This window comes from Anomalospiza imberbis, chromosome Z, assembly GCF_031753505.1.
Source record: "Anomalospiza imberbis isolate Cuckoo-Finch-1a 21T00152 chromosome Z, ASM3175350v1, whole genome shotgun sequence".
NCBI lineage: Eukaryota > Metazoa > Chordata > Aves > Passeriformes > Viduidae > Anomalospiza > Anomalospiza imberbis.
The window spans coordinates 22,110,172-22,136,377 of NC_089721.1; the positions used below are offsets into that span (position 1 = coordinate 22,110,172).

At 39.3% G+C, this 26,206-nt stretch overlaps 1 protein-coding gene across 1 annotated transcript in view; it reads left to right on the plus strand.

Moving 5' to 3' along the window:
- The first annotated feature begins 4,665 nt into the window (after positions 1-4,665).
- Positions 4,666-26,206, plus strand: part of ARSB (arylsulfatase B) — a 63,712-nt gene continuing 42,171 nt past the window's right edge. The window contains exons 1-4 of the mRNA XM_068176351.1: positions 4,666-4,947; positions 7,549-7,735; positions 9,965-10,155; positions 10,715-10,922. Of these exons, the coding sequence (XP_068032452.1) occupies positions 4,666-4,947; positions 7,549-7,735; positions 9,965-10,155; positions 10,715-10,922 (868 nt within the window). The remainder of the gene's footprint in view (positions 4,948-7,548; positions 7,736-9,964; positions 10,156-10,714; positions 10,923-26,206) is intronic.

The window sequence follows — 26,206 nt, forward strand, 5'->3', positions numbered from 1 at the left end:
CCCAAGTAAGCAGCATTGGAATAGTGTGTATGATGGGAACGCACTAAATGACTAAAACACTCATTTGGAATTCAATTATAATCTCAACAATTATTTTGAATAACAATGTTAAAAGTTCCAACTTAGTAATGCAACTCAATTCCAACTATGTCCTTTCAGCTATAGATAAATGTTTTCAAAGTATGTATGAATCATGTCCAAAATGTACTTTCTTCAAGGGAGTTGGTGCCTCTAAATCTTCAGCAAAGAAGCAAATGTATAAATAGTATATACCAGGAAAAACACAATTTGAGTACTGAACACTCACTCTTGATAAAGTAAGCTGACATTACATTGTGCTGTTTTGAATATCTTCTACAAAGCAGGTCGAAATTAAATATATGAGCTCTGCCAGTTTACATGTCGTACTATCTTGAGTGAAAAAATCAATTCAGAAATTATTCTCTGCTATACCTTTATAAGTGATTCATTTCTATTTTGCTGAACCATCAAAATATTATTTTTTCTAAAGATAACATTATTTGTAATGAGGCAATTAACCACTGTGACTCTGTGAGCATTTCAGAAATGTGAAGTACAATATGATGTTATATGGTTTTATTTAGACTACGGAGAAAAAGAACAATCCTTAGAAACATAATTTTAAATTTCAGTATTTCCCAAGATTATGCAAATTCACTAGACACCACATCCTGGAGTGTAGTATAAAAGTTACTCCGAGACAGATTTATCTATACTTTCCTAATTAGCTTTGCTATGCCAAATATATTCCAACAATGCCTCTATATCCCAGCCTGACAGGTTTGTAACTCCTTTTCTGACTCAGAAGAAAGATTAATACGTCAGCTGGATGAATCTGACTGCAGAAGGGACAGGCTTTATGCAGCCTGAGCAAAGAGTAATGAATAGCAGATATAATTCCCACAGTCAAGTGAAGTCAGAACCTGTACCTCTGGCAGCTTGTGCTGCATTTCCAGCTGTAGCCTCCCAACCCCTAATTTCTATGTGTAGCTGACACAAACTTCTTTCATTTTACAGTGCAGTATTATACAAGCCCAGACACTGATTTCTTTGGGGGTTTCTCATGGACAACTCTTGTGACCCAAGTCACACCAAGCTCAAGCCTTGGCCAATTAGTAGAAGCTGTATGAGCAGTGGATGAGGACACAACTTCATTGTAAGGGACTCCTCTCTGTGGTGACAAAACCTGAGAGAATGGCCTGAAGCCTAGTTGAGGGAAGTTTAGGTTGGGTGTTATGAAAAGGCTCTTCACCCACAGGGTTTTTAGGCACTGGAGCATGTTCTGCAGGGAAATGGTCATGGCACTAAATTTGTCAGAGTTCAAGGAGTATTTGGACAATGTTTTCAGGCACAGAGTGTTATTCTTGGGGTTGTCCTGTGCAAGGCCAGGAGCTGGAGGCAATGAGCCTTGTGGGTCCTTTCCAATTCAGCATGTTCCATGGGTCTCAGTTTCATTTTCCTTCAAGATTTAGACAAGCTAACAATGTTTCTGGGTCAAGGCAATATAGTTGCTTTCTTGCAGTCAATTTACAAGACTAAAACAACTTCCAATTCGTCACTGACCACATGTAGGGCAAATTAAATATCTTGTTGCTCTCTGTTACTTCTTAAGAATGCCTGTGCTTTCTCTTTTACAGTTAACTCAGGAGCAGAGACATTAGAAGTAGTTTTAAGTAAGGATTGCTGAGAATTAGAGGTGTTGTGGCTGTGATAGCAATGTTTGAAAGTGCTTCCTAGTTGACCTGGCTTCTTTTTACTGCTCTGATACCCAAGTCATCTGACTGAATATTCATCAAAACAGCTCAACATTGCATTCTGCACAGCATGGATAAATGAAACAGTATCTAGACAAAACTTTACAAATCATGCCCACATACAGGTTCACATACATAAGTCAATCCTTTGAAGTTATAAAAAAAAAAAGTACATAAACCTGAAGAAATGAGGTGGGGGAAGTGTTCAGCAGCTACTGTCGTTTCCTGTCACTTCTTTTCGTTGCAGATTGAGATATGGTGTTGCCTAAACTTGTGCCAATACACAGCAAGAGGAAGTGAATAAGAGCAAGAATGTTTGAGTATTGAGTTTTAAGAGGGTTTCTAACCAATCAAATAGAAATACCAGTGTAGAAAGATTGGTAGGGACTTCTTTAGAGTCTTTCTCAACCTCATAATCTAACAGAGGAGACACATCTGCAATGAGGTGAAAAAATGACAGTTATCTAAGAAATGTTCTGAAATACTCAAATCAGGATATGTAAATAGCAGTTTTCTCAGGCAGTTTTGTTTACTATTTTTCCTATATTTTTCCATCTCCGGAGTTTTTGCACACCACAGTAGGTGCTACTATTACCATTTGAATTTTTGTTCCAAGTTTCTATGTGCTATGGCAAAAAGTCCAGTTCATGCTTTTTATGGCATAATAAATTCACACTGATACTGTAACCTTGTGTGTCACGCTAATGACTTCTTTAATCACTGATCCCAAAGCAACATCCAAATTATTCAACCCCAAATTCAGAAAAGACAAACTGAAACATAAGAGACTAAATATAGACCATTTCCTGAATTTATTCTTTTGATGCAAGAGAATACTGTCTGAGAGAAATAGTTTTTTTCTGATTGGGGTTCCAATTCCCTCAACTACTAATAAAATAAATAAAACCCGAAAATATGACAGGCAGCAACATCCAGACTGTGACTGTGCAGTAGCTGCAGTATATATTTAAGACAGTTCAATGTAATGTTTTAACTATGGTCAGGCAACCAGGTTATCCAGTTCTAGTGGAATAGGATAACCAGTATATATAACTCTTGATGCTTCTCTACAAGGAAATATGAATTCAGCTACATTTGAACACTATGATAACTCTGAAAATATGAAATGTCAATAGAAATTATGAATTTTGTTTCAAAATTTCTGGTTTCACCAGCACTGTGCAGATTTTCAAAGTACTTATTTTGAGAGAACAAAAAAGGTTTCTGTGGGAATGTGCTAACATTTGGATGAAACTTAACCTGTAATAAGGACATGGAAGAAGTTAGAAAAAGAAACAGAGACATTTGAGACTGGTCATGGGATCTGAACTAGAAACAAGAGAAAATGGAACCTTACTGATTTTAAACAGTATGAATCACATTTCTTAAAAGAAAACACTACTCGTATTCACACACCAGTTTGTCAGTGATCCTGGAATTGACTCTGGGGAAAACTGACTTTAGGACACTACTGTTGCTTCGTGTTCCAGTACTGACTGTAGATTGTAGTATATTCTCATTACTGAAAAAAAAAGCTAACATCACTCATCATAGCTGTTGTTTTCAAACCATCAGGGAAACCTGTGGAATTTTAAAAAACCCAACCTGGAAGCTTCATAGGCTTATCCAATAGACTTCATTAAAACAAGCAGAAACTTTCTTCCTACAGAGACTTGTCAGGAAATAGTCTGGAGTCCAGTATACTCAATATTTGGCTTTCTAACCAAGAACAAAAGTTTTAATATGGACTGTTCTTTTGCCTGTTACCAAATGGCTATATAAACTTGGGAATACACATATTAACCATTCCAGCTAAATGGGAAATATGTGGCTGATCTTCCACTGCACACTGAAATTTATGTGTATTCCATGGCTGAACAAAATTGATGAGAGTTGACAGCTATTTCTGTCCTTTCACTCTTTTAGATTTTACATCAAGATGATTACTAAGTAGATTGCAATATTGCTTTAGACAATTGCATGGTTTGAAGAAATAGTCCCGTTGATATTGCTGCTATTTCTGCTTCTGTGTTACTTCACTTCCTTCCTACACTGTAACAGTCACAAGCACCATCATACAGCCAGACCTCGATCTAGGCTTCTCATCTGAATAGACGAAATGGAGAGAAAAAGGCACCGGGCTGCTTATGATTTTGCAGGGGTTTGGGGGTTGGGGGGGGAGGGAAGGCACATGGGTCTTTCTCTTAGTCGTGTGTGTGTGTTCGCTAGCAGCTGATGCTGACAGATTTTCTCCAACAGGAATAATCGCCGCCTCACTCAGCTCAGCTGCATCTTCAGTGATGGTCGCAACTTGTTTTTCCCTGTCCTGCACGCTGGCCAGCAGCAAGGCCGTGTGTGTGTTGCAGCTGCCTTACTGTGCTTACACATAGAATAAGCTCTACAGGCAGTACAAAAGACGGATGAGCTGCTATTAAGGCAGAAGCAACAGTCCAGATAATTTTAGGAGAATGCACTCTATCCTGTGCTCATAGTGTTGTACTGACTTCCCTAAAACCACAGATCACTTGAGACACAAGCCTGCTCCCTGGTTCCCCTTGGAAAGGCTCCGAGGTTTGAACCGGGTGTTTAATGTAGGAGTTGAAGCAAAACAAAATTAGAAGAGACCGCCAGCATCAGCGGGTTGCATACCTTGCCAACACCGGCAACACCTTCACAATTTCTATTTTAAGCTAATACCAAAACCCACCGGCATAAAGCTGCAGCACTCCCACCCCGCACACGCGCCGCCCCACCACCCGCGCCGGGCCGCAGCGGTGCCCGAGCCCTGCCCCGCTCTCCCGGCCCCGCCCGTGGGCCGCGCCGCTCGCTCGCTCGGCGGGCGGAGCCGCGGCTCGGGGCGGTGCCCGCCGCCCAGTTCCGGGTGGCGGCGATGGCGCGGCGGGCTGGTGCGCTGTTCCCGTGCTTCAGCCGGCTGCTGTGTCTGTGCCTGCCCCTGTGCCTGCCGCGACCGGCGGCGGCGCGCCCGCCCGCCCCGCACCTCGTGCTGGTGCTGGCCGACGACCTGGGCTGGGGCGACGTGGGCTGGCACGGCTCTGCCATCCGCACGCCGCGGCTGGACGCGCTGGGCGCGGGCGGCGTGCGGCTGGAGCGCTACTACAGCCAGCCGCTGTGCACGCCGTCCCGCAGCCAGCTCCTCTCGGGCCGCTACCAGGTAGGGCGGGCGCTCCCTCCCCTGCCGCGCTGCCCGGGGGATGCTGCGGGTGCTCCCTGCTTGCTTCTGGCAGCCCCCGTGCCGCTGGGGCTTGCTGGGTCTCTATGCCGCTGCGCTGTGGAAACCAGCTGCTCTGAAGCCGCACACTTCGCTTTGCGAGCTCGGGAGTAAAGTAGACATGGAATCAGTGCAAATTGTTCTGTTCCAGAGAAGCCGAGGTGCTCTGTGTTTAGGTTGTATTAATAGACACGGCAGCCTGTCGTGGAAAATATCTTTGCCCTAGTCGCCTGACTCTTGGATATTTTTCCACTGGACACCCGGTCGAGACCCAGACAGAAGCAGATGACCATTGCTTGTTCAGTTTTTGCTACGTGTTTTCCAGTTCAGCGCCCAAATGCGTCACAAGCTACACCAGGTACAGGAGGTGAAGATGTTCTGCGCTCCTCGATAGACTGCACACAGAGTGGTCATTAGTCTGGGTGTCTAAATAGTTCATAGTGATTATCCTGATTTTCCCACTTTTTTTTTTCTTTTTTTTTTTTTCTTCTTTTTTTTCCCCCCAGTTCTACAGGTGTAAGATTTAGGCTTTATAATACTGGTATCATTCTACCCTTTCCCATCCTTTTTGCAGCTTTGGCAAAAACATGAGGAGTGGGAGGTGGGAAAGAAAGTAAGGATGCACAGCATAGACAGAAGGAAGAAACTCTCAAAGGGTTAAGTGTGTTTCAGAAACTTCCCCTCGGTCTCAAGAAGTCCTGCACATCCATGTTAACCATAGTGATTGCCAAGTAAACTGCTGAGTGAAAGGAAATAAATGTCATCCTGTATTAGTGGATGCTGTCTCTTCTTGCAGAAAGGTTGTTCTAGGTGACACTCTTTCCAAGCAACATTTGTCTCGTTCCTGAAAACTCCAAGAATGAATAATGATGAATAGGAAAAAGTAACGTACATTATCTTTACCAACCCTTGAGGTTGTTCTATTAAATAACCCAAAATATTTTTTCATAGTGAATACTATGGTTCAGTCTGGATTTAAATTCATCCCATACATCTGACTTGATAATTTAATAATCTTTGTGGTGACCATATTGCAACTGAGTAAAATAATATTAGAAAATTGAAATAATTTTCTTTTTTTCTTTTTTTTTTTTTCAAATAGGGGAGTCATTCAGTGCAGCAGTAATTATGCAGCAAATATTTATATTATGCAGCAAATATGTGAGATCTTTTCTAAAATTGTTTTACCCATGGATATGATTAACAGTTGCTTAGAAACTTGAGAAAGTAACCTAAATCTGGAGCTGAAATTTTGGTAGTCACCTTGCAATCCATCTGAAAGAAAAGCAATGGTATTGGTCTAAGATAACTATAGATTTTTTTTTTATTATTATTGTCTCCTTCTCTTTTTTCTCATTTTCCAGATACAGTGCAAGAAATTACAATGCTTTGCTAGTTTGTGCGTTTGGTATATTAATGCTTTCTGTAATACAGTTTTAAAAATATTTTAAATATTTTTATATATAATAGAAAATCTATACTATAATTTAATTTTTGGAACCTTTTTGTTCAAAGAAAATGAGGAAGTAGTAGGCCCTTTAGAAAAGGGCCTTACCCACTTGCCTAAGATCATGGCTTATTTGTTTTAAAAGTCGGTTCAGAGAGTTGCTAAATTTCAGAGCAATGCTTTGAAAGTTAGTCATGCAGTGCTACACTGGTGTGCTTAGTGGAGCCATAAAATCTGGTGTCCTTTGCTCCAGAAGATCTTGGAGGCTTTGTGTTTTGACACACACAGATTGCTAGAAATATTTAAAATACAAACAAGATATATATACTTGTATATGTATGTTTGCAGGCCTAGGTTTAGGGAAGTTCCTTTTTGATTGTGGAGGAGACAGAGAAGGTGATGAAAGTCAGCTTTTAGTATCAGTAATTGAGGAGGTTCCTTATATCAAGTGTGATGTACACCTCGAAGTATTGTTATCAGTGATGATTTTGTAAAAAAATACAAAATTGACCACTTAGTAAGACTGGAAACTTTAGTAGAACTATTAAATATCAGATCTAGTAGTGTGACGCTTGTGTCATCCCCATATCCAAATGCATTCTAGTGCTTGTACTCACTTAAAGCATGCAAATAGAATATACAAGTATGTATATATACTGCCCATTTAGAAAAGTAATCACCTGCCATGTGCATTTTTGCCCATTTCAATCCCATTTAAAATCTCTCATTCCATCTTGAGATGTCCCTAGCCTTCAAACGGACCATAATGGTAATTCCTACCTGTTAGATTTCTAGCTAAAAACATAAAAGGCTTTGTGTTTGTTTGTTTGTTTGTTTGTTTTGGGGCTTTTTAATTGTCCTTGATTTATGCCTGGGAAGATGTTAACTCTTGCAGTGCTATTTTCTTGCTTTCCTCCATGCAACCCCTGCCCTTCACCTGCAGCTTCCTCATCATCTTCAGTGCTGCATTGGTAAAATGAAGAGCCCCTAAAAATAATGCTAATTGCTGTTGCAGCTGTGCTTCTTTTTTGGCATGCTGATAAATGAACCTGTGGGCTGCATTGTAGGTGATCTCTCACGCTTCTTTTCTCTGCTAGATCCACACAGGTTTACAACACCAGATAATTTGGCCATGCCAGCCCAGCTGTCTGCCACTGGATGAGAAACTCCTCCCGGAGCTACTTCAAGAGGCGGGATATGTTACTCACATGGTGGGGAAGTGGCATTTGGGGATGTACAGAAAAGAGTGCCTTCCAACCCACAGAGGATTTGACACTTACTTTGGTAATGGTTTAATATCAAACTGCAATAAAAACAGTGTTGTAAAGGATGAGAAACTGCCCCATTCTTGTAACAGCAGGGGATTTACTGTTGATTTATAAGTAAAGCCATGCCTGGGTATGCATATTTGCAAATATTACTGCTTAAAAAATGATAATGCCTTAAAGGCATGCTCAAGCTTTACAACGTCTGAAGAAAGTATCAGAATTACTGTGTGGCTCCGAGTAAGGTATTTCTCTCTTACCATTTTCCATCACCCCCCTCTCCTTCCCGGAGTTAACTTTTTACTCTGAATTCCCTGTCTTCTACCTACAGCAGCATAGGGGAATAGGGAATGGGGATTTTGTGTAGCTTTGGTTTTCCAGAGCTGGTAGTGAGATGGTGTGAAAGCCTCTATAAAGTAGTATCCAAAAACACACAAGTTAGGAAGTGAAGCTCTCAGACTAAACAGTAGATTGTCCAAGCGTGAGTGCATTACTTGCAGAGCAACTTGTAGCTACCTGTTGTTTATTGTTCCAAGTGTGGTTTGGGCTCCTATCCCAGTATCAATGCCACATTTATTAGTTTTGCACAAGTGTCACGGTTGTTATGTGACTTGGGCTGTCTGATGTACATCTCATTCTGCACAGTACTGAGCTCAAAGAGGTCCATCTCCACTTGATTGTTTTTAAGACATTTTCCTTGAATGATGAATTTCAAAGTAGTTCATTTCAATGCAGGCACCTGTGTTGCCTTTTTCTAATCTGAGGCTTAAGTGAAGAGTGTGACTGTGCCATGTGTGTGCCTTTTATAAACTATGTTCATCCAAACATGAGATGGGGAAAACTGTTCCCTTAGATAGTTTACTTCCTTTTACTCTTCAGGGAGCTCAGAGCCATGGTTTCATAACTGAATTAAGCTAATATATGTGGATTGGAATATAATGGCTTATTGCTTAAGCATTTGTGCTTTCTCCCATCCCTTCACAGGATTTTGGGATCTCTTTGATAGCATGGGTGTAGATAGGCTGCTGTTCCTTGTGAAATCTCAACCTGAGACTGAGTAGGATTTTAATGCAGGAGCCTGAGGACCAGCTGGCTCTGGGTATGGTTTTTGGGTGCCAATGTGACATTATTTTTCAAAGGATATAGTGGTTTAATATCCTGCAATGTTCATGTGATTCCAGTAGGCATCCATTATGCTTAGGGGTGTTTGATTTCGTGGCACACTTGATGCAGTCTCACCCAGTGGGCATTCAAAATGGAAAAAAATGCAACATGTGCCTCTGAGTACATTGATGTAAGCAATCTGCCTATAAAATCACTTTATCTTCTGAAAAATTACCTATTTTATTCTCCTAAAAATACACTAGACATTTGTATTTTATTTAACTTCATTTTTTCTGTACATTTGTTTTTGCAGAAATTACTAGCTGCAGCTGCTGGAAAAAAAAAATCAAGTAAATTTCTTCTGTCTTGGATTTTTGTCCCAAGTTCTTTTTTTTTGCAGAATATAAGACTGTATCTTTTTCAGATTCATCCTTTTTTCAGGATATTGGGGGAGAAATCTAAAATCTAATTTCAAGTGTAATTTTTGAGATTCAAATTATTTTGAAAAGTTTTATTTGTGCCTGCTAAAACACAAGGGCTCTCCATGCCTAACAGGAGCCTAGGTAGAAGCAAATCTATACATGCAGTATTTTTACTTAATTTCTTTTGGATATCTCTAAATGATAGTGTCTTTTCTTCACCAGCTGGTGTCAGTAGTGGATCAGAAATTACATTACAGCGGAAAAAAGGTGATTCATTCTTGGATGTTTTTGAATAAATGAATTTAAAAATTCCAAACTTTCCAATAGAGGTGGAACCCTTACATCAAAATACAAACATAGAAATCATACCGCCAAGAATCAGACTAGTTCACCGGCTAGATCACTGCCTTGGCTCTCAGTGCATTAGTTTAGTGCTCATGGACATCTAAGTACAAATAAGAAGTCATTAAACTGCTTTCAAAATGTTTAATTTCTTTTGAAATTAATGCTGGCATTAGCAATGAAAAGTCTATGAGGTATTAAATGTGGAGCTACTTAGATGTGTCAGGGGTCTCACAGTAGGTGGTCCAGGGTTGAATTAGTGTTTTAGCTCAAAACCACTAATGTTTTGACATTTGTGTTTGACTTTTTTTCTCCTCCTGATGTATGTGTTTATGTGACACGATGTTGGCCTGCTCATTTGACATCTTTTCCTCTTGTAGGCTATCTCCTGGGCAGTGAGGATTATTATACTCATGACCGCTGTGTCCTCATCAAAGCAAAGAATGTGACACGCTGTGCTCTGGACTTTCGAGATGGAGAAGAAGTTGCAACTGGATTTAAAAATGTGTACTCCACAAATTTATTCACAGAAAGAGCTATAGATCTTATAGCCAATCACAAAACTGAGAAGGTACAGGCAACAGCTGCTACTCTGATAACTTCAGCATTAAAGAATGTTTTTTAAAAAGTTGATGAAATATTAATAGAGAGAGCTGTGTTTGAGCTGTAATTCAGGGCTATTCAATAGGTGCATAGAGCTAAATGTGAGAAGTAGAACTGGTAAAATTTATCTGCTGCCAAAATCGGCTTTGTCTGCATGGTCCTGGCCTGCTACCCTTCTCCATTTCTTCTATTATAATACAATTAATACATTTTTAGAAATGGTTTAGCAAGTAGTTTGCACTTCTAAACAGAGAAGGGAAGCTTAAGGTGAGAAGTTTAATAGAAAGAAATGGTTAACCATTATGTTATGAAGAAAAGATACATCTGATGTTTTTCCACACCTTTTCAAAAGTAATTTTTCAAAGCTTTCTTAGTTTATGTGTAGGGATTAGAAGATATAGAAGTTGTAGAAGAAATCAAAAGGCACTACCTGCACTGTTGATAAAAGAGGTCTGCTTTTGCGGCAGTAACTTTTGCAAGTAGTACTTTATGTTCAACTAATTTCCATTCTACCCCTTCCACCCCAGCCCCTCTTTCTCTATCTTGCATTTCAGTCTGTGCATGAACCTCTTGAAGTCCCTGAAAAGTATGTGAAACCATATTCTTCCATAAAAGATGTAAAGAGGCGCCATTATGCAGGAATGGTGACTCTTATGGACGAAGCGGTAGGAAATCTTACTGATGCTCTGAAAACATATGGTCTTTGGGACAACACTGTTTTTGTTTTCTCTACTGGTAAGTTCCTTCAAGTATTCTTTCAGTAATAACTTTGCTACAGTGTCTAACAGGCTGACTAAGGAGACATCTGGACCCTCTTTCTTTCCACTGGATATTTCTAATGACATAAGAATGATGAAAGTTGAGCAGGAGTTTAAGTGAAACAACGGTTTCTCTCCCATCTCTTAGGACTTTCTCAAGCTTGACAAAACAAACTCTCAAGTAGTGTCTGTGCACATGGGGAATACTCCTGGTGTTGTAAAAATACCTTTGTAAAATCTGGGAATTGCAGTAGAGTTAGAAGCATCCTACTTGACACTGCAGTTACTGAGGATCTGTCAGAATTGAATCCTTACTGAGAGCTGTCTACAAATTTATTTCTTCTGAAGCAGTCTGTGCTGTCTGTGAATTGCCATATGTTGCATGAAGAACAAACAGCCAGACAGCAAGCAATTTGAAGCCAAAAGTGTTTCTTTCCCTCATTCTAAGGTGTCATGTAGTTTTTGTCATTCTTGAAGTATTTCACTGGCATCTTAGTCCCATGAAACAAAGGTCTATTAATAAAATAACTGAAAATATGATGAGCAGTCTAGTCAACCAAATTACAGTCTAAGTTTCTGTATGTACAGGCATATGATCCAGTTTCTAGTTTATTAGAGTAATGTAAATAATACATTGCAAAGCAGTCTCCTTTGTTTCCAAATTAAGAATGTAACAGAACCTTTTTGAAATACAAAAAGGCTGCTTGGCTGGGTTTCAGGAACATATTTACTCTTGTTTCCTTGGAAGTGGGAAGTAGCCTTTCAATGCATACAATTGTTCTTTTGTCCAGACTTTACATATTAGGGCTGTCAAAATGGCAAATTAATTCTCTGTGAACACTTCAAATACAACAAAAACAACTAAAATGAAAAGACAAGCAAAACAAAAAAAAGAACCAACCAAAGTTTGATGAAAATGCACTTACATGTTTTGAGTTTAGCAGCTGCTTCGTATAGCACACATTCTTGAAATTTAATTTTGAGTCCAAACCTGTTTGCCTTATGATGTTACATTTCTGTCCAGGTTTTGGCTCTAGCAGGATTTGGTAAATAGTGGATGCCTGTTTCTATTTGCAATGTTTTTATATTTAGAACTGAAAGTAAGCAAAAAAAATATGGAAAACTATACCAGAGTTCTTATTCCATATGGAAAAAAATCCAGTTTTTGCTGAGGCTGGGACTTGGTAGAGTTATTTCAGTAATGTTTGTTCAGTACATTGTGGAATAAAACTAAATACATCTGAGCTAGAATTACAAGATATGAGTGAACTTAAAAAGACAAATTTGGTTTTTTTGTTTATGAGGCATTTATTTTTCTGAACGGTGGCAGTGTACCCTGTTTTTTAACAGTGATTATTTTGCAATCAGTTGTAGGTATATTTCAACAAGAGTCAAACAATCAGGAGAATCAAATGCCTACCCTATCTAATGGGACTTATTTTGAGTTAATTGGCAGTTTAAACTTCCAGGAGTTAAATTTAATATGATCACAATGCATGGAAATTGGACTTAAGTCAGGCAGGACAGGGGCCAGTGATTTGGGTCTTTTTACTGTTCTCTCTTTACTTCACGCAGTTATTCTTTACAAGCATAAAACATTGCATGCCATAAGGACCCAGTTTCAAAAACCAAGTGTTATAACCATAAAACATTTTTAAAAGACCAGAAAAGGGAAAAAAGGTGTCAAATTATTTGGTTTTTCTGTATTTTGTTTAGTGCTTTTGTAGGTGGTTTATTTCAGAACAGGCATTAGAACATGCAAGGGTCTGCAGCTGAGCATCTCTTGCAGAGAGCTGTGCTATGTCAGATCTCCCTGCAGAGTTTCCAGGTCCTTTGGAACTGGGAGTCCTGCTGTGCACTGGTAGCTATAATATGAATGTATGATTATAATGTGATTTACTTTCAGCTCTTGAGGACATGTCTGTTTGGAGAAATGCTTCTCCCTACCCCAAATGCTGTTCTGGCATTGGGAGACCCTCTGTCCCTCTTTTAGCTTGGTGGGACAGAGCAGGGGATGCACACTTTATGATCAGGAACTCTCTCCAAGAAAGTTCTTCACATTTTGTGGGATTAAGAATCAATTTAAGGATTTCAATAAAGACTGCAAGGGAGAGTCTAGGGAATGATAAAGTTTATCCATAAGTTTAATGAGTGATGTTAAAGACACAAAATCATCATACTTGCTCAGAGGAATTCGAGGGTGCTGGGGGATGAGAGGCTGGACCTGACCCAGCCATGGGCACTCACTGCCCTGAGAGCCACACGTGTCCTGGGCTGCATCCAGAGCAGTGTGGGCAGCAGGGCCAGGGAGGGGATTCTGCCCCTCTGCTCTGCTCTGCTGAGACCCCACCTGCAGTGCTGCATCAGCTCTGGGGTCCCAGCACAGGAAGGACATGGACCTGCTGGAGGGAATCCATGGAAGGGCCACAGAAATTATCAGAGAGCTGGAGCACCTTCACTATTAGTACAGTGAGTTTGGGTTGTTCAGCCAGGAGAAGAGAAGGCTCTGAAGACACCTTATTGCAGCCTTTCAGTACTTAAAGCAAGCTTATAAAAAAATATGAGGACAGAGTTTTTAACAGACCCTGTTGTGATAGTACAAAGGGTGATGGTTTTAAACTGAAGTAGAACAAATTTGGACTAGATATAAGGAAGACATTTTTCATAATGAGGTTGATGAAGCACTGGAGCAGGTTGCACAGAGAGGTGATGGATGTCCCATCCTTTGAAACATTCAAGGTCAGGTCGGATGGGGCACTAAATAAGCTGATCTAGTTGAAGAAGTCTGCTTATTGTAGGGGGATTGGACTAGATGACTTTTAAAGATCCTTTCAAACCCAAACCATTCTATGAGAAAAGCACTCTCTGTTTTTTTAGCTGTGTGGTTTGATAAAGGTGTTGTTGAAAGTCTGTAGAAGAAAAAGAAGGCTTTACTTTTATGGTACATTTTACTATATTCATTACTATATCCTTTTTGGTTGAGGCCAAAATTCACACTTCCATGTTTGTATCTCTCCATGGTTAAAAAGTCCTGCCCAAAGAATAATTTACAGGTGGTCATTTCATATTTTGTATTATGGCAAGTAGCATTGCAACTAACATTGTCTTCTGGCTACTTCTCTGTGAAGTGTTGACCTCAATCTATAGATCTCTTTTTAGTGGATACATATTTAAAAACCATAGAATATGATGTAGTCTTTGATCTTGTGGTGGGTGGGGTTTTTTGTTACTATACTCTTTCATGTTTCTTCTTATTTGTTATGGCTCAAGAGGGATTGCCTTGAAAACATGCCAGTTGACAAATGGAAATACTGCACATTTTGAAAGAGTCTCTTGAAATGTGTAGAAGAACTTCAGTTCCTCTTTAAAGTAGCCTGATGGAGCTACCAAGATAAAAATGTAACTTCATTATGTTTGGTCATTAGCAAAGTCTGACTCCATCAGTATGTCCTGTAAATCAACCCTCTTTTTGAGGTGTCTTTTTGAGCAGATAGACAGGATATTTCTATAAGTAAATAAGAAAAAGGTGAACAGGTTCAATGGTATGTGGTGTTATATTTGTGTATCAAGTAGTAGCTTGAAAAGTCTTGACTGGTTTGATATGAAGTAGAATTTGCTTTTATGGAGCATTTTTTACACTACAGATACAAGTAAGTCTGTGCTAGCAGGATCATTGATAAAAATAAAATAATTGCTTGTTTAAGCAAAACAGATGAAAATGAATGCAGCAGTGGTGGGTACCCATGGCTTTTTGTTCACTTGAAATCAAAGAGGATGAGAGATAGGGCATATTTTTCCTTTTAGCAATCATAGGAGACTCTAACTACCAATGTCCCTGAAGAGAGCGTCAATTTAAAATAAAAATCATAAAAAGCATTAAAATGGTACAAATTCGGCTCAAAACTATTAACATGGGCTTTGATTCCAAATTTTGCTTCAAATACAGAACTGTGATTTGAGGTAAGAAGTGGGGATTTGCTGTGAATATGATGTGTTTATTCTGCAAGGTATTACAAGAAATTTTGGTGTGAACTTGCCAACATTAAAGCAAAGGAATGTGACCCATTATTTCAGTTCTGTATTAAAGCTACTATCCTTTGCTTTATTTAACTTTCAGTTCTTTGTTATACTGAAATGCTCTGGAGCAACACTCCTTTCTTTTAGTTTTTAAATGTAGATTACCACTGTACTGGCTAGTAGTTGCCATAAGAGGGCTTTGAAAAGCTAAACACGGGAACTTTTCAAGCCTTGGTTTACATTGCTAAGAGGAAACCACATAAATCCTTTCCATAATGGAGCATGTGACAGTGATGACTGTTTTCACTCCAAAAGATGGTCTTTTTATCATTGTATAATTATGATTAATAAGAGCACAGATTGTTTTGGACATACTTACTGATGTTTATACAGTCTCTCTCATACCCCCAGGTTTTTTTTACCTCACAAAATTTCATATTATCCTTTTTTTTTCTTTCTTTCATTCTTTCTTTTTCCTTTCATTCCAGCCCACGTATTGTGGCTTTCAGCTAATGAAATACTGTGATTTTCTTTTTCCTATTTCCAGTGCCTTCTTTGAGACTATGAATCTGACTTTCACTGGTACCTTAAGGGAATTTTTTTATCTTCTTGAAATCTTTGTTCAAAAATGACCTCCTGCTCCTTCACTTTTGATTATAAGGGGCTTCAGAGAGCCTTCTAATTGCAGATTGGCCAAGCCAACTGACTAGAGCAGTTATTCTCAGTCTTTGATGTCTTAGGTGCTAATTTTGAAGGTTGTGCTCCCAGATTTTTTTATTCCAGACCTGAAGATTTGTTTTAATTGGTCTTTCAGAGGTTTCTGAGAGGTTAGTGTGTTTTCAATGAGGAAGATGCCTGGGCATTTGCTGCTTCCTAAGTGGAAATAAGCGCAGATGCCTTAGCTGCAAGCACCTTCAATCACACTAGTTGAGTTAATCTATTCCCAAATATTATTTTTTGTTTCTTGTTTATTATAATAGTCTTATTTTTATACAGGCAAAGGTTCTGACAGGTCACTGTACTAGCATCAGTTAGAATTGTTACATGTCAGTGACAATGAAAGGTACATGTGGTTGGTGTTTTGTACTCCAGTGCTGGCTTCTGTTTTTGTTTTCAGGCTTTTTCCATGTTAAAGTATGAGTGATAATTTAGAAATTAAAAACACATTTTCTGTCATATGATGCAGATAATAATAATGAGACTACATTTTTGAGAATATGTAATCAAAGGTGGAAATATTATGGTGGGAATGGATTTAAAATCAATACTGAAAGGTGTTGATAGACAATATATTGACTCCCTCCTCCCCTCCCCTTTTAAAAGTCTGTGAAAACTCAGCATGATTTGTAGGAAATATTTGTTTATCTTCCATTCCATCTAGCATGAATCCTTCCCCACCCACACAGCTTTTTCCATGCAAAATTTAGCACTCCAAAGCCAAGTTCCTGAACAGGGAGTAACCTCATGCCAGAGATATTGGCTTCTTTTTTGTCTTCATGGTTAAAAACTCCATCATAAGTTGAATCTTAAATTTTTCTTCCTGTTTTTAGCAGATGCCAGTGCTTGAAGTGAAGTTAATTTGTAAATGAAACTTGGAAGTGAATTTTGCCCAGAATTTTACAAACAGGCTAGTTTTGAGTAAAGCTTTGACTTAAGCATGTTAATAGCTATGCTAGTAACTTTTTCCTCAGAGTGAGATGAATGCTGAAAACAACCCATTTTGTGTATTAATAATAATGTTTAATAATTTTCCACAGCTCCCAGAATGTTGCCTTAAACTATGATTACTACTAAACTATACTAGTTTTGTTCTCCATAATAGTGTTTGAGAAGCCTTTATTCTTTGTGTCAGAATTTTCTACACCCAAAAAGTGGTTAAGTTCACTTCTCCTGTCAGTGGGACAAATCCACACTTTTCCTGACAGTGTCTTGTCTGGCTTGCTCACTGCAGACATATGAACAGTTTGTCCAGTTATTCCTGTTGATTTTGGGTTAAAATTCCCTTCCGTGTTTCTGTCATGTCTAGTGATGGTGAATGCTGGTATAGACCTTGACACAGCAGGGCCTGTAACTACTGAGACATGTTTAATTACCGAGACTGCTCACAATGAAAGCACTCAACTGAAACTGTCTGTGCTAGGATTGCTGCTATCATGAAAACTGTACTAAGAAGCAAAAAAAAAAAAAGGGATGGAAAAGGGCATTGTCCTTTTGTAGGGCTAAGCCTGTAACTAGTTCAATCAATCAATTTCTTTTCCCATGAGATCAGTTTTTCTTCCCAGTTTTGGAAAACTCAGGAGAATAAAGAGACAGTTTTGGTGTGTTGCAAAAAACCCAGAGGCTGATTTATATAAGCACAGCTTGATAAAATTTGCTCTGTAAATGCTCAGTAAAGTTGTTCGGTAAATGGTGCTCTGATGCAGGAAAGGTATTATATACCCATGATGGAAAATAAAACCCCTGTGGTTGTATTTAAAGTACAATAAGAATTACATTGACAGAATTTTATATTAGAAGGTGTTGGTTTCTATTGTTCCTCTAATTGAACAGCTTTCAGTAGTGCTTCCATCACACGTACACAAATAAATCTGTATCAAGCACTGGAAATACAATAATGTTGCAGCACTCTGAAGAAAAAGTGGCATTTCTGCGATTGAAAATTGAACGTTCAAGGTTATTCTTCCCACTGTGAGTAAACAACATCAGACTGAAATACACAACAGATGTTTCTTCATCAGCCGGTCTTACCAAATGGTTTTGGTTCATTTTGTTGGAAATATGTGTTTCATATAAGTCATCAGAGGGAGTGTGATTGTTCTTCACTCATATTTGAACATGACTGGAAAACACAGTACACATGGATCTTTCAGATGCAATGTGGGGAAGCAGAGAAGAACATGAGTTCAAATTAAGGGCAAAGTTATTCTCCAATTCATGCTGCGAGTCTCCTATCCACAGTGTAGATCTCTGTTGTGTATTCTGTACTCGTTTTTTTTTTTAATCAAACCTCAGTGGGAGTTCTGCGCTTGGAACTTGTACAGAGTAAGCATTATTTATGCTGTGTAGATCAGAGGGGAGAAATTTTCCCCAAATGTGATCCTTTACCAGTATTATTGACAGGGCTCTCTGTTTAACTGTGACTCATAACCATGAGCTTAACTCACACAGACAAATGGCTCTGAACTCCTTTTCTGTGACCTAGACTTTCAGCAAGAATGTTGGAGGTCAAAAGTGAGATGCATATACAAAGCTGTACATTGATGCTGTCTAATGTTTGCTCACACTGTGTCTGACACTAGTAAGTGCTATTTAGTTCCCTTTCACGTGTGCAAAATTCACACAAAAAGCTAAAACAATGCCCAATCAAACCAAGCACTAGCTGCCTGCTTGTTTTGTTGATACTGGCAACTGATTGTGGTTCTCATTCAAAATTGTGTACGACTATTAAGTGTGGCTTTTGTTTTTCTCTGCTCTGGTCTCGGGCAGCTGGGGTGCCCGGCTAGGCACTGCCTTTTGGTGAGACCGGGGCTGCCGCATGCTCGGAGGCTCTAGGGCTGAGCATCCACGTGGGTTTGCCACCTTCGTAGCTGCACGCTGAGAGGAAATAAAGGGAGAGAGAAGGCACACTCTGCTCCGCAATGCTGAGAACTGTTTATTTCCCGTGTGGCTGCCATGGTGGTCGCAGCAGCGTTCCCAGGTGCGTGCGGCCAAATGGCGACTTGGACAAAGGGAGCATGGGGTTAAATAGGGGGCAGGCAGACAGGGGTGGAAGCCCCCCTTGCCCAGTGCAGACAGACGACAGGGGAGTGATGTGGACCATGGCAACCTATGGGAACATAACAGGTGGGTACAGTGTTCTGGGACAAATGGGAATGTAGAGGTGGGGTGACTGACACGGAACTTTCGGGAATGAACAGGGGGTGGCTATCAGATTGACATGCAAGAGCTCCTATGGAAGACAGCTTGGAACAAACCATTGTGAGGGGGGAAATAGGGGTACATAGAACTGACTAACTAACATTTGTTAAAATCCCTAACTGAACCAACCCGGCATGCAACAATTAAGTGTTACCTATTAATAGACAAGTAAACATGTCTCCTGCTTATATATATTACTTCATTTTTAAATAACATAATACACATTAAATGATGTGTGGTGGTATCATGTCTGCTAAATCCCTGTGAGAGTTTAAATTATTGAATCACTCTTGTTTGTAGCTCCCATTCTTTGCTCTTTACTAATGTGAGCTATTACTGCCTCTGTAATTTTAGTAGTGTTTAAAACAAAATTGTACAAAGTCCAGATTTACATTATGGAATAGAGATGTCAACACTTAATGTAAACGAAACTATGGGGGTTTGGCTGTTCTGTAGTCTCCCCATCAGAAATAGGCAACAGGAGGAAAGGTATAGAAATAGGGGGTTTGTTCTACTTTCTATCTTTTTCACTTGTCTGAGGTTGTTTGCATGTTACACCTTTTGTTTCTTTTCAGTTGCAAACTTCAGAAATCTGATTTGTGGAAATATTGAAGGTAGCATGAGTCATTTCATTGATATACTCTGTTTTCAACAATACCAAGACACCAACATTGTTAAAATGTCTTTTTAAACTCTGCAGATTACATATGAAATAATTTTTAGTTAACTTTTAATATACTTTCCAGTTCTGCTTCAGTTGGATGGGCTTTCACACTGACCTCCATGTGGTTCTGATTAAGTTTAAGAACATGATTGCTCCTAAAGCCACGGCCCTTCAAAGGAGCATGAGATACATAAAATGTAGGAAATGATTACTGCTTTGGATGCAGCTCAGGACACGTGTGGCTCTCAGGGCTGTGAGTGCCCATGGCTAGATCAGGTCCAGCCTCTCATCCGCCAGCACCCCCAAGTCCTTCTGGGCAGGGCTGCTGTGATCTGTCCATCCCCAGCCTGTGCTGGTACCAGGGTTGCTCTGACCCAGGTGCAGCACCTTGCACTTGGTCTTGTTGAACCTTGTAAAATTCCTGTGGGCTCTCTCCCAGAGCTTGTCCAGGTCCTGATGGAAGAGATCCTGTCCCTCAGGCATGTCAGCTGCACCACTCAGCTGGGTGTTATCTGCAAATTTGCCAAGGGTGCACTTGGTCCCACTGTCTGTGTCATTGGTGAAGATATTAATCAGTGCTGGTCCCCACAGAGACCCCGAGGGACACCACTCATACTGATCTATGTCCAGACATTGAGGGATTGACTGGTTCTCTGAATGTGACCAGACAGTGAATTCATTATGCTGTGAGCGCCCACTCATCAAATCCATCCCTCCAATTTGGAGAGAAGGATGTTTTGGGGGACTGTGTCAAAGGTATTACAGAAGTCCAGATAAAGAACATCCATAACCTTTCCCTTGCCCACCGTTGCAGTCACTTTGTGTTAGAAGGCCATTGGGCTGATCAGACAGGACTTGCTCTTCTTTCAGTCATGCTGGCTGTCCCTAATCACTTGCCTGTCCTCCATGTGCCTTAGCACAGCCTCTAGGAGGATCTGTTCCATCGTCATCCCCGGCACAGAGGTGAGGCTGACAGGTCAGTAGTTCCCAGGGTCATCCTTTGCAACCTTCTTAAAGATAGGTACCATGTTTCACTTTTCCAGTCACCTGGGACTTGACCTGATTGCCATGACTTTTTAAGTATCATGGAGAGCAGATGGGCAACACTATCAGTTTCAGGACTCTGGGATGCATGTCAGGTCCTGTAGATTTATATAAATTCCTCAGATGGTCATGAATCTGATCTTCTCTTACAGTTGCTCCCTTTTTCAACTCAAGAGGTGTGAGAAAAGAGACTGTCAGAAGAAGAAGACTGAGGCAAAAAGTTGTTGAATACCTCAGCCTTTTCCACATTCTTTCTTACCAGTTTGTCAGTCACCTCTATTGTGGGAAAACTCTGTTCCCCTGACCCTCCTATCCTGGCTGTAAAGCCCTTGTTACTCTTTGCATTCCTTACCAAGGGATGCACAGCTCCAGCCATACCTTGATACATGCCTTGGACTCCCTATACTCTTCCCAGAATACCTGTTTGTACTTCCACATTGTGAAATGCGCTGCCTGTGCATTTTCTTCTTGCCCCTTAGTTTTACCAGTACGTTGACTCTGCCGTTGCCTTCCTTCCCTGATTTCTTATGCCTGGGGTTCAGGAGCTTTTGCCATCTATATCCTTAAAGATCTGTCAGCTCTGTTCTGCTCTGTTGTCCTCAAGGGCATTTTCTCAGGAGAGGTCCTATTGACCAGCTTCTTGAAGAGCTGGAAATTTCCTTCCCTAAATTTTGGGATCCTATCTTCACTCTTTACTTGGCCCATATCTCTCAGGACTGAGAACTCGAACAGTACATTATATTATAGAAAGACATACAAAATTATTAAAATGTAATTTCTTAGTTTTTTACACTTTTTATTTCAGTATTCTTTCAATAATTGCTTAATAGAACTAAGCAAAGTTTGATATTTTATATACATTGTTAGGTTTCCTTTATAACTGATAAATATTGTTTGAAACAACCCAGAATCATCTGACACAAAGCTTTAGTATTTATTTAGAAATATTGCTTCTCCAAGGGACTTATTTTGTCAATCAGTGACAGCCCTATAGAAACACAGGGAAAATCAATCATTGATTCACTTGGGAAAGAAACATGCAATGTTGTCTGGTCTGGGTTAAGAATTTGGAAGAAGTTGCAGGTGTTGTAAGATGGCCTTAGTCAAATGAGAAGTATCTGAAAAAGGTTATTTGAATCCCTGCTGAGATGTTTTGGATCTGTTTTCCTTCCCTGCTTTTTCTTTTTTTTTTTCATATATGTCCTTATAAACTATGGGTTGGTTAGTACATCTGTTTTGTATATTTTTGAATATTCCAGAACTAAGGTATGCTGCTAGGCTAAACTCTACAGAAGAATTTAAGAACTTCCAAATAAATGCTCTGCACAACTGTTCTTTCTTTCACTTTCCATTATTTCATGCTATTCTTACACATAGAATATAATGGATCAATATTGGTGGACAATATTAGTTTTGTGTCCATTAAAAGAGTAAGATTTTTACTCTCTGCCTTAATTAATGGGAGAGTAAAACCAGCAGAATTTATTTAGAAGGTCAGAATATAGACATGCTGAATGCAAAGGAAGCTATACGTTTTACAAATCGTTGAGTTAAAAATACCAGAAGAAACACTGAAATCCATGAGCATGTTAGTTATTAGGCAGTGGATGCTAAGATTTGGCCATAGGTAAATATATCAGATTATGTAAATGTCTGATGAGAAAATGGCTTAGAGAGCTCTTACTGCAGTGTTCACTGCAGGTTTTTTTTCCTATCTTCATCCTAACACTGAAACTAATAAGCTGATTTCCTCTCCTTTTGGAAGGTTCCTTATTTGTTTTGGTTTTTTTTTCAGTTCCTTACAGCTTGGTCGTAATCATTCCTCTGCTTTCTCTAAACCTCTTTATGCCCTTTTGAAATCTCTGTCTGTAGACACCTTCACATGCCTCCTATGACTGGAGTGTCTGTCTCTTGCAATGCAGCATCTATCTTTACATTTCTCTTTAAGCAGGAAGAAACACCCCGTCTTTTATCTGCACTTTGAGCACTGCTGCCGTGTGGAATGCTGCCTGTGCTTGCTCTTACATTTGACCTCCAATTGTGTTTTTTCAAGTTAAAATACAGCTAGAGCTTTGTGTACATTGAAGTGAGCTGACCTGGAATTCTGTATTAAGATTCCAGAGTAGTTTGAACTGGTTGAGAAGAATCAGAAGTCTGCAGTGATAATTTCACTTATATTTTAGAGTAAATGGCCTTAACCTACAACACGTAAAAACAAATAATGCAGCAAATGTAGTGCAGGTTTTTCATTACTGACTTCTTGTATTGTAGATGATCTCCATATTTAGGCTATGCAAAAGATTGTTACTGATCACTGCAGAGAACTGGATGTATTGAAGCACTGTACTGCTTCTGATGGCTTGCAAGAGTATACTTTATCAAATCAACGAGATAGCATATGCAGACATCTGGTATGCAGAGCTTAATGAGAGTTTTAATACTTGTATCCTCTTTAAGTCTGCTTTAAGTCTACTTTCTATTTGTACTGAAGTATTGTAACGCATTTTACAATTAAATAAGCCTTTGTAACAAGTGGATATAAAGAAAGACATCCTCAGCATGGTTTTTTGTTTAAGTCCAAATTTTTTCAACACTATTCTTCTGTTACTCATTGGGATTAAAAAACAAAAGGTGCATTCCATTACTTTTCTCTGTAATGTTGTACGTAATTGCTGTTCTTACTACAGAGGATATTAATTGATTTGTGCCTACTTGAATGCATCACACATTCTGCTGCCATCAAGCTGTGTTCCAGTGATTGCAAAGGATTGAAAAAGAAAAGCCTTTGTTTAAACAATTTAATAGTTAGATTTTACTGACCACAAATGATTTGCATTGACTAGAGAGAGAAACTATTGCTGACCATCCATTACAGTTCATTAGAAAGCCAAAGTACCTGAAAAAATACAATGGCAAAAAAAAAAAAAAAAAAAACCTAGAAGTTAAAAATGCATGCCTCAGGTGGAAGAATAGCTGTGTAGACAGTGATGTTGATGTATGGGGCTAAGGTTAAGGACTTTTTTCTGCCCACAGGTGCCTCCTTTCACAGGCAATTGCCCCTGAGGTCTCTTAGCTGCTCAGGGTCTGCATGTGGCTTCCTGTGATTCTCTCCAAGTGACCTGAGGTAGCTTGAACATTTTAAATAGCTACAGTGGTTTCAGTTTATTAATCTAGATAATTTTGACATAACTTTTTGAAGAGTAAGCATACTTACAATCATATCAGCCTTTTCGAGGGAAAGTTCGCATCTTGTGTGATCTGAGAGGTTTTAATTACCTCTATTCTTTAAATTAGTTCAGTCAGAGCCTTCCTGCAGCCTAAGGCAAATGAAGAGATAGGCTTTGGGAAAACATGGACCTCAAGACCTTGCCTAATTTAATGGGTCATGTATTCCGTAATCCCAAGAGAAATCTGAACTAGGATTTAGTAAAACTCCCCTGCTAAAGTGGGAGTAGAGGGAATATGTGACTTCTGGGCTCACTAATATGTGAGTCAGGTAGTGGTTACTCATGAGGGCAGAAGTCCTTTTTGAAGAAGGTAAAACTCTAGCTGTAAATGTGGAGATTAGGGGAGCTCACCACTTGAGATGTCACCATCACCTCTAGCCACCCCTCATTTGCAGTGACCTATCCCTATGACTTAATACTTCTTAATGCAGGGTTGGACTAAGCAGCCTGAGAAAGGATCATGTGGGTGGTTTGATCAATGATATAAATGAGATGATAAATTCTGACTGTTGGTGGCATCAGGGATGTCAAGCAATAGTGAAGAAATTAATTTGGCAAGCACAGGTTGAATCACTAAGCAGATGTGCTTTAATATCACTGCATTAGATAAGAAATTTGCAGAGAAAAGAAGGCAAGATGGCTTCTGAAAATGATAGGATTCGCCTGTTTCTGAAGTGTGGGTATACTGTGAATCATTTGACCATCCAGGCCTAAATCTCTGTGTATAATGAAACATTGTCTTTGAGCAGGGGAATCTGTTAGTGTATTTTGGATTTTTCTGCTTCTTTACCACTTTGGGAATGGAAAAGGAAAAAAATTACCCTGTAAAAGCTAGAGTTTCCAGGGTTAATGTTCTAGGGAGTGATCATTAGGCACAAAACCATTAAAACTATAATGCCTACAAAGAGCAAAATATGCAATTTGACTATTCTATTGAAGTCTGCAGTAATTTCTGTTGTGCATATGAACAACTCCCCTTAAAGACCTCTGAGAGTTATAGTGTATATTTGAGGACCGAATGTGGTCTGTACAGCTAGATGTTGCCAAGAGGAGACATTTCACAACTTCAGGATTCAGGAAATATGATCTAAAGTGGCAGAAAGTTCAAGGATGATGATATTGGAGAAAGGTTGGATCTTGCCAAGAGGAAATTGCTGGTGACCTTACTGAACTAGCATGGTGCAGGCAGATTGCAGAGATTCAAACATGGGAATAATTAAAGAGGGCATGTTTTGGCATGTGGCTGGGGGAAAATATAACGAGTTTGGAATAAAATAATCATTAATAAGTTAAAAATTTTGAATTTAAGTGTTCCTTCTTGTCACTCACTTGAATGTAGCATTGATGTGACAGAATGAAGGAGAGGAGAGTATTAGGCACAACTGTAAATGCTATTTTTTTTCTGGTTTTTGGAGAAAATAGGTTCAGGTTTGTCCAGTTGAACATGCTTTTTTTAGATTCAGCAGTATATTATTCAGCCATTGTTACTTGTAACCAAGCAAAGATGTTAAAGAAAGGAATAACAAGGAAAACATATTCTGAAACACTCATTCAGCAAATAGATTGCTTGCCATTTCCCTGCCTGGAAAACATAACCCATTGCTGAAGAACAGATATATGGAAACTGGTTAAAAACCGTGCTTCGGTCATTAAAGAAAACAGATAATATTTATGTAAACTTCCATTACTCTTCATTACTTGTGTTTCTCTATCACCATGTTAACTTATAAAATAACCCCTTTCCTCCCCTGCAATTTTGGTTGCATTTAGCAAAAGCTAGGGTGTCTGTTGGGAGGGCCTTAGACAATGCTGGACTTGCCTATACGAGACTGTTGCATTTCCACCTTGTTCAATAAACTTAACTGTTTATTTTCATCATAATCTCTCAGAGAATGACACAGCCTACAGCAAGCAAAACAGTTACAACTGATCACAATACAATTAGCCTTTATCATCCCCTCTGTAAGACTAATGTTATAAAGAGTGTTATTTTCTTCACTCTTTGGAGTAAAGAGTTTCAGTTTTTGTGGTTTATGTGCTTGGTGTGAGAATTAGCGTATGGACACATACTTCTTCCTAAGGTGCATGCTGCACTTTTTAAAAATGTCCCCTGTGTTAAGTAATAACCACAGACTTTGGTTTCATTTTTATATTATTTTGCCAGCAGGTATATGTTTCTTTCTGGTAATGAACTCAGTCAATATATTCTGGGCATAGCTAAGGTCCCAAGAGATTAAGAACTCAAAAGTGATGTAAAAAACAGATGTAAATATGTCCAATGGCCGGAATCAAGTCATCTTTTGCACAGTGTAAAACCAATGCATATGTCTAAACTTAAGAAGAAAAAAAGACATCTGGCTTATAGAGGGTGAAATATTAAAGTGGAGGGAT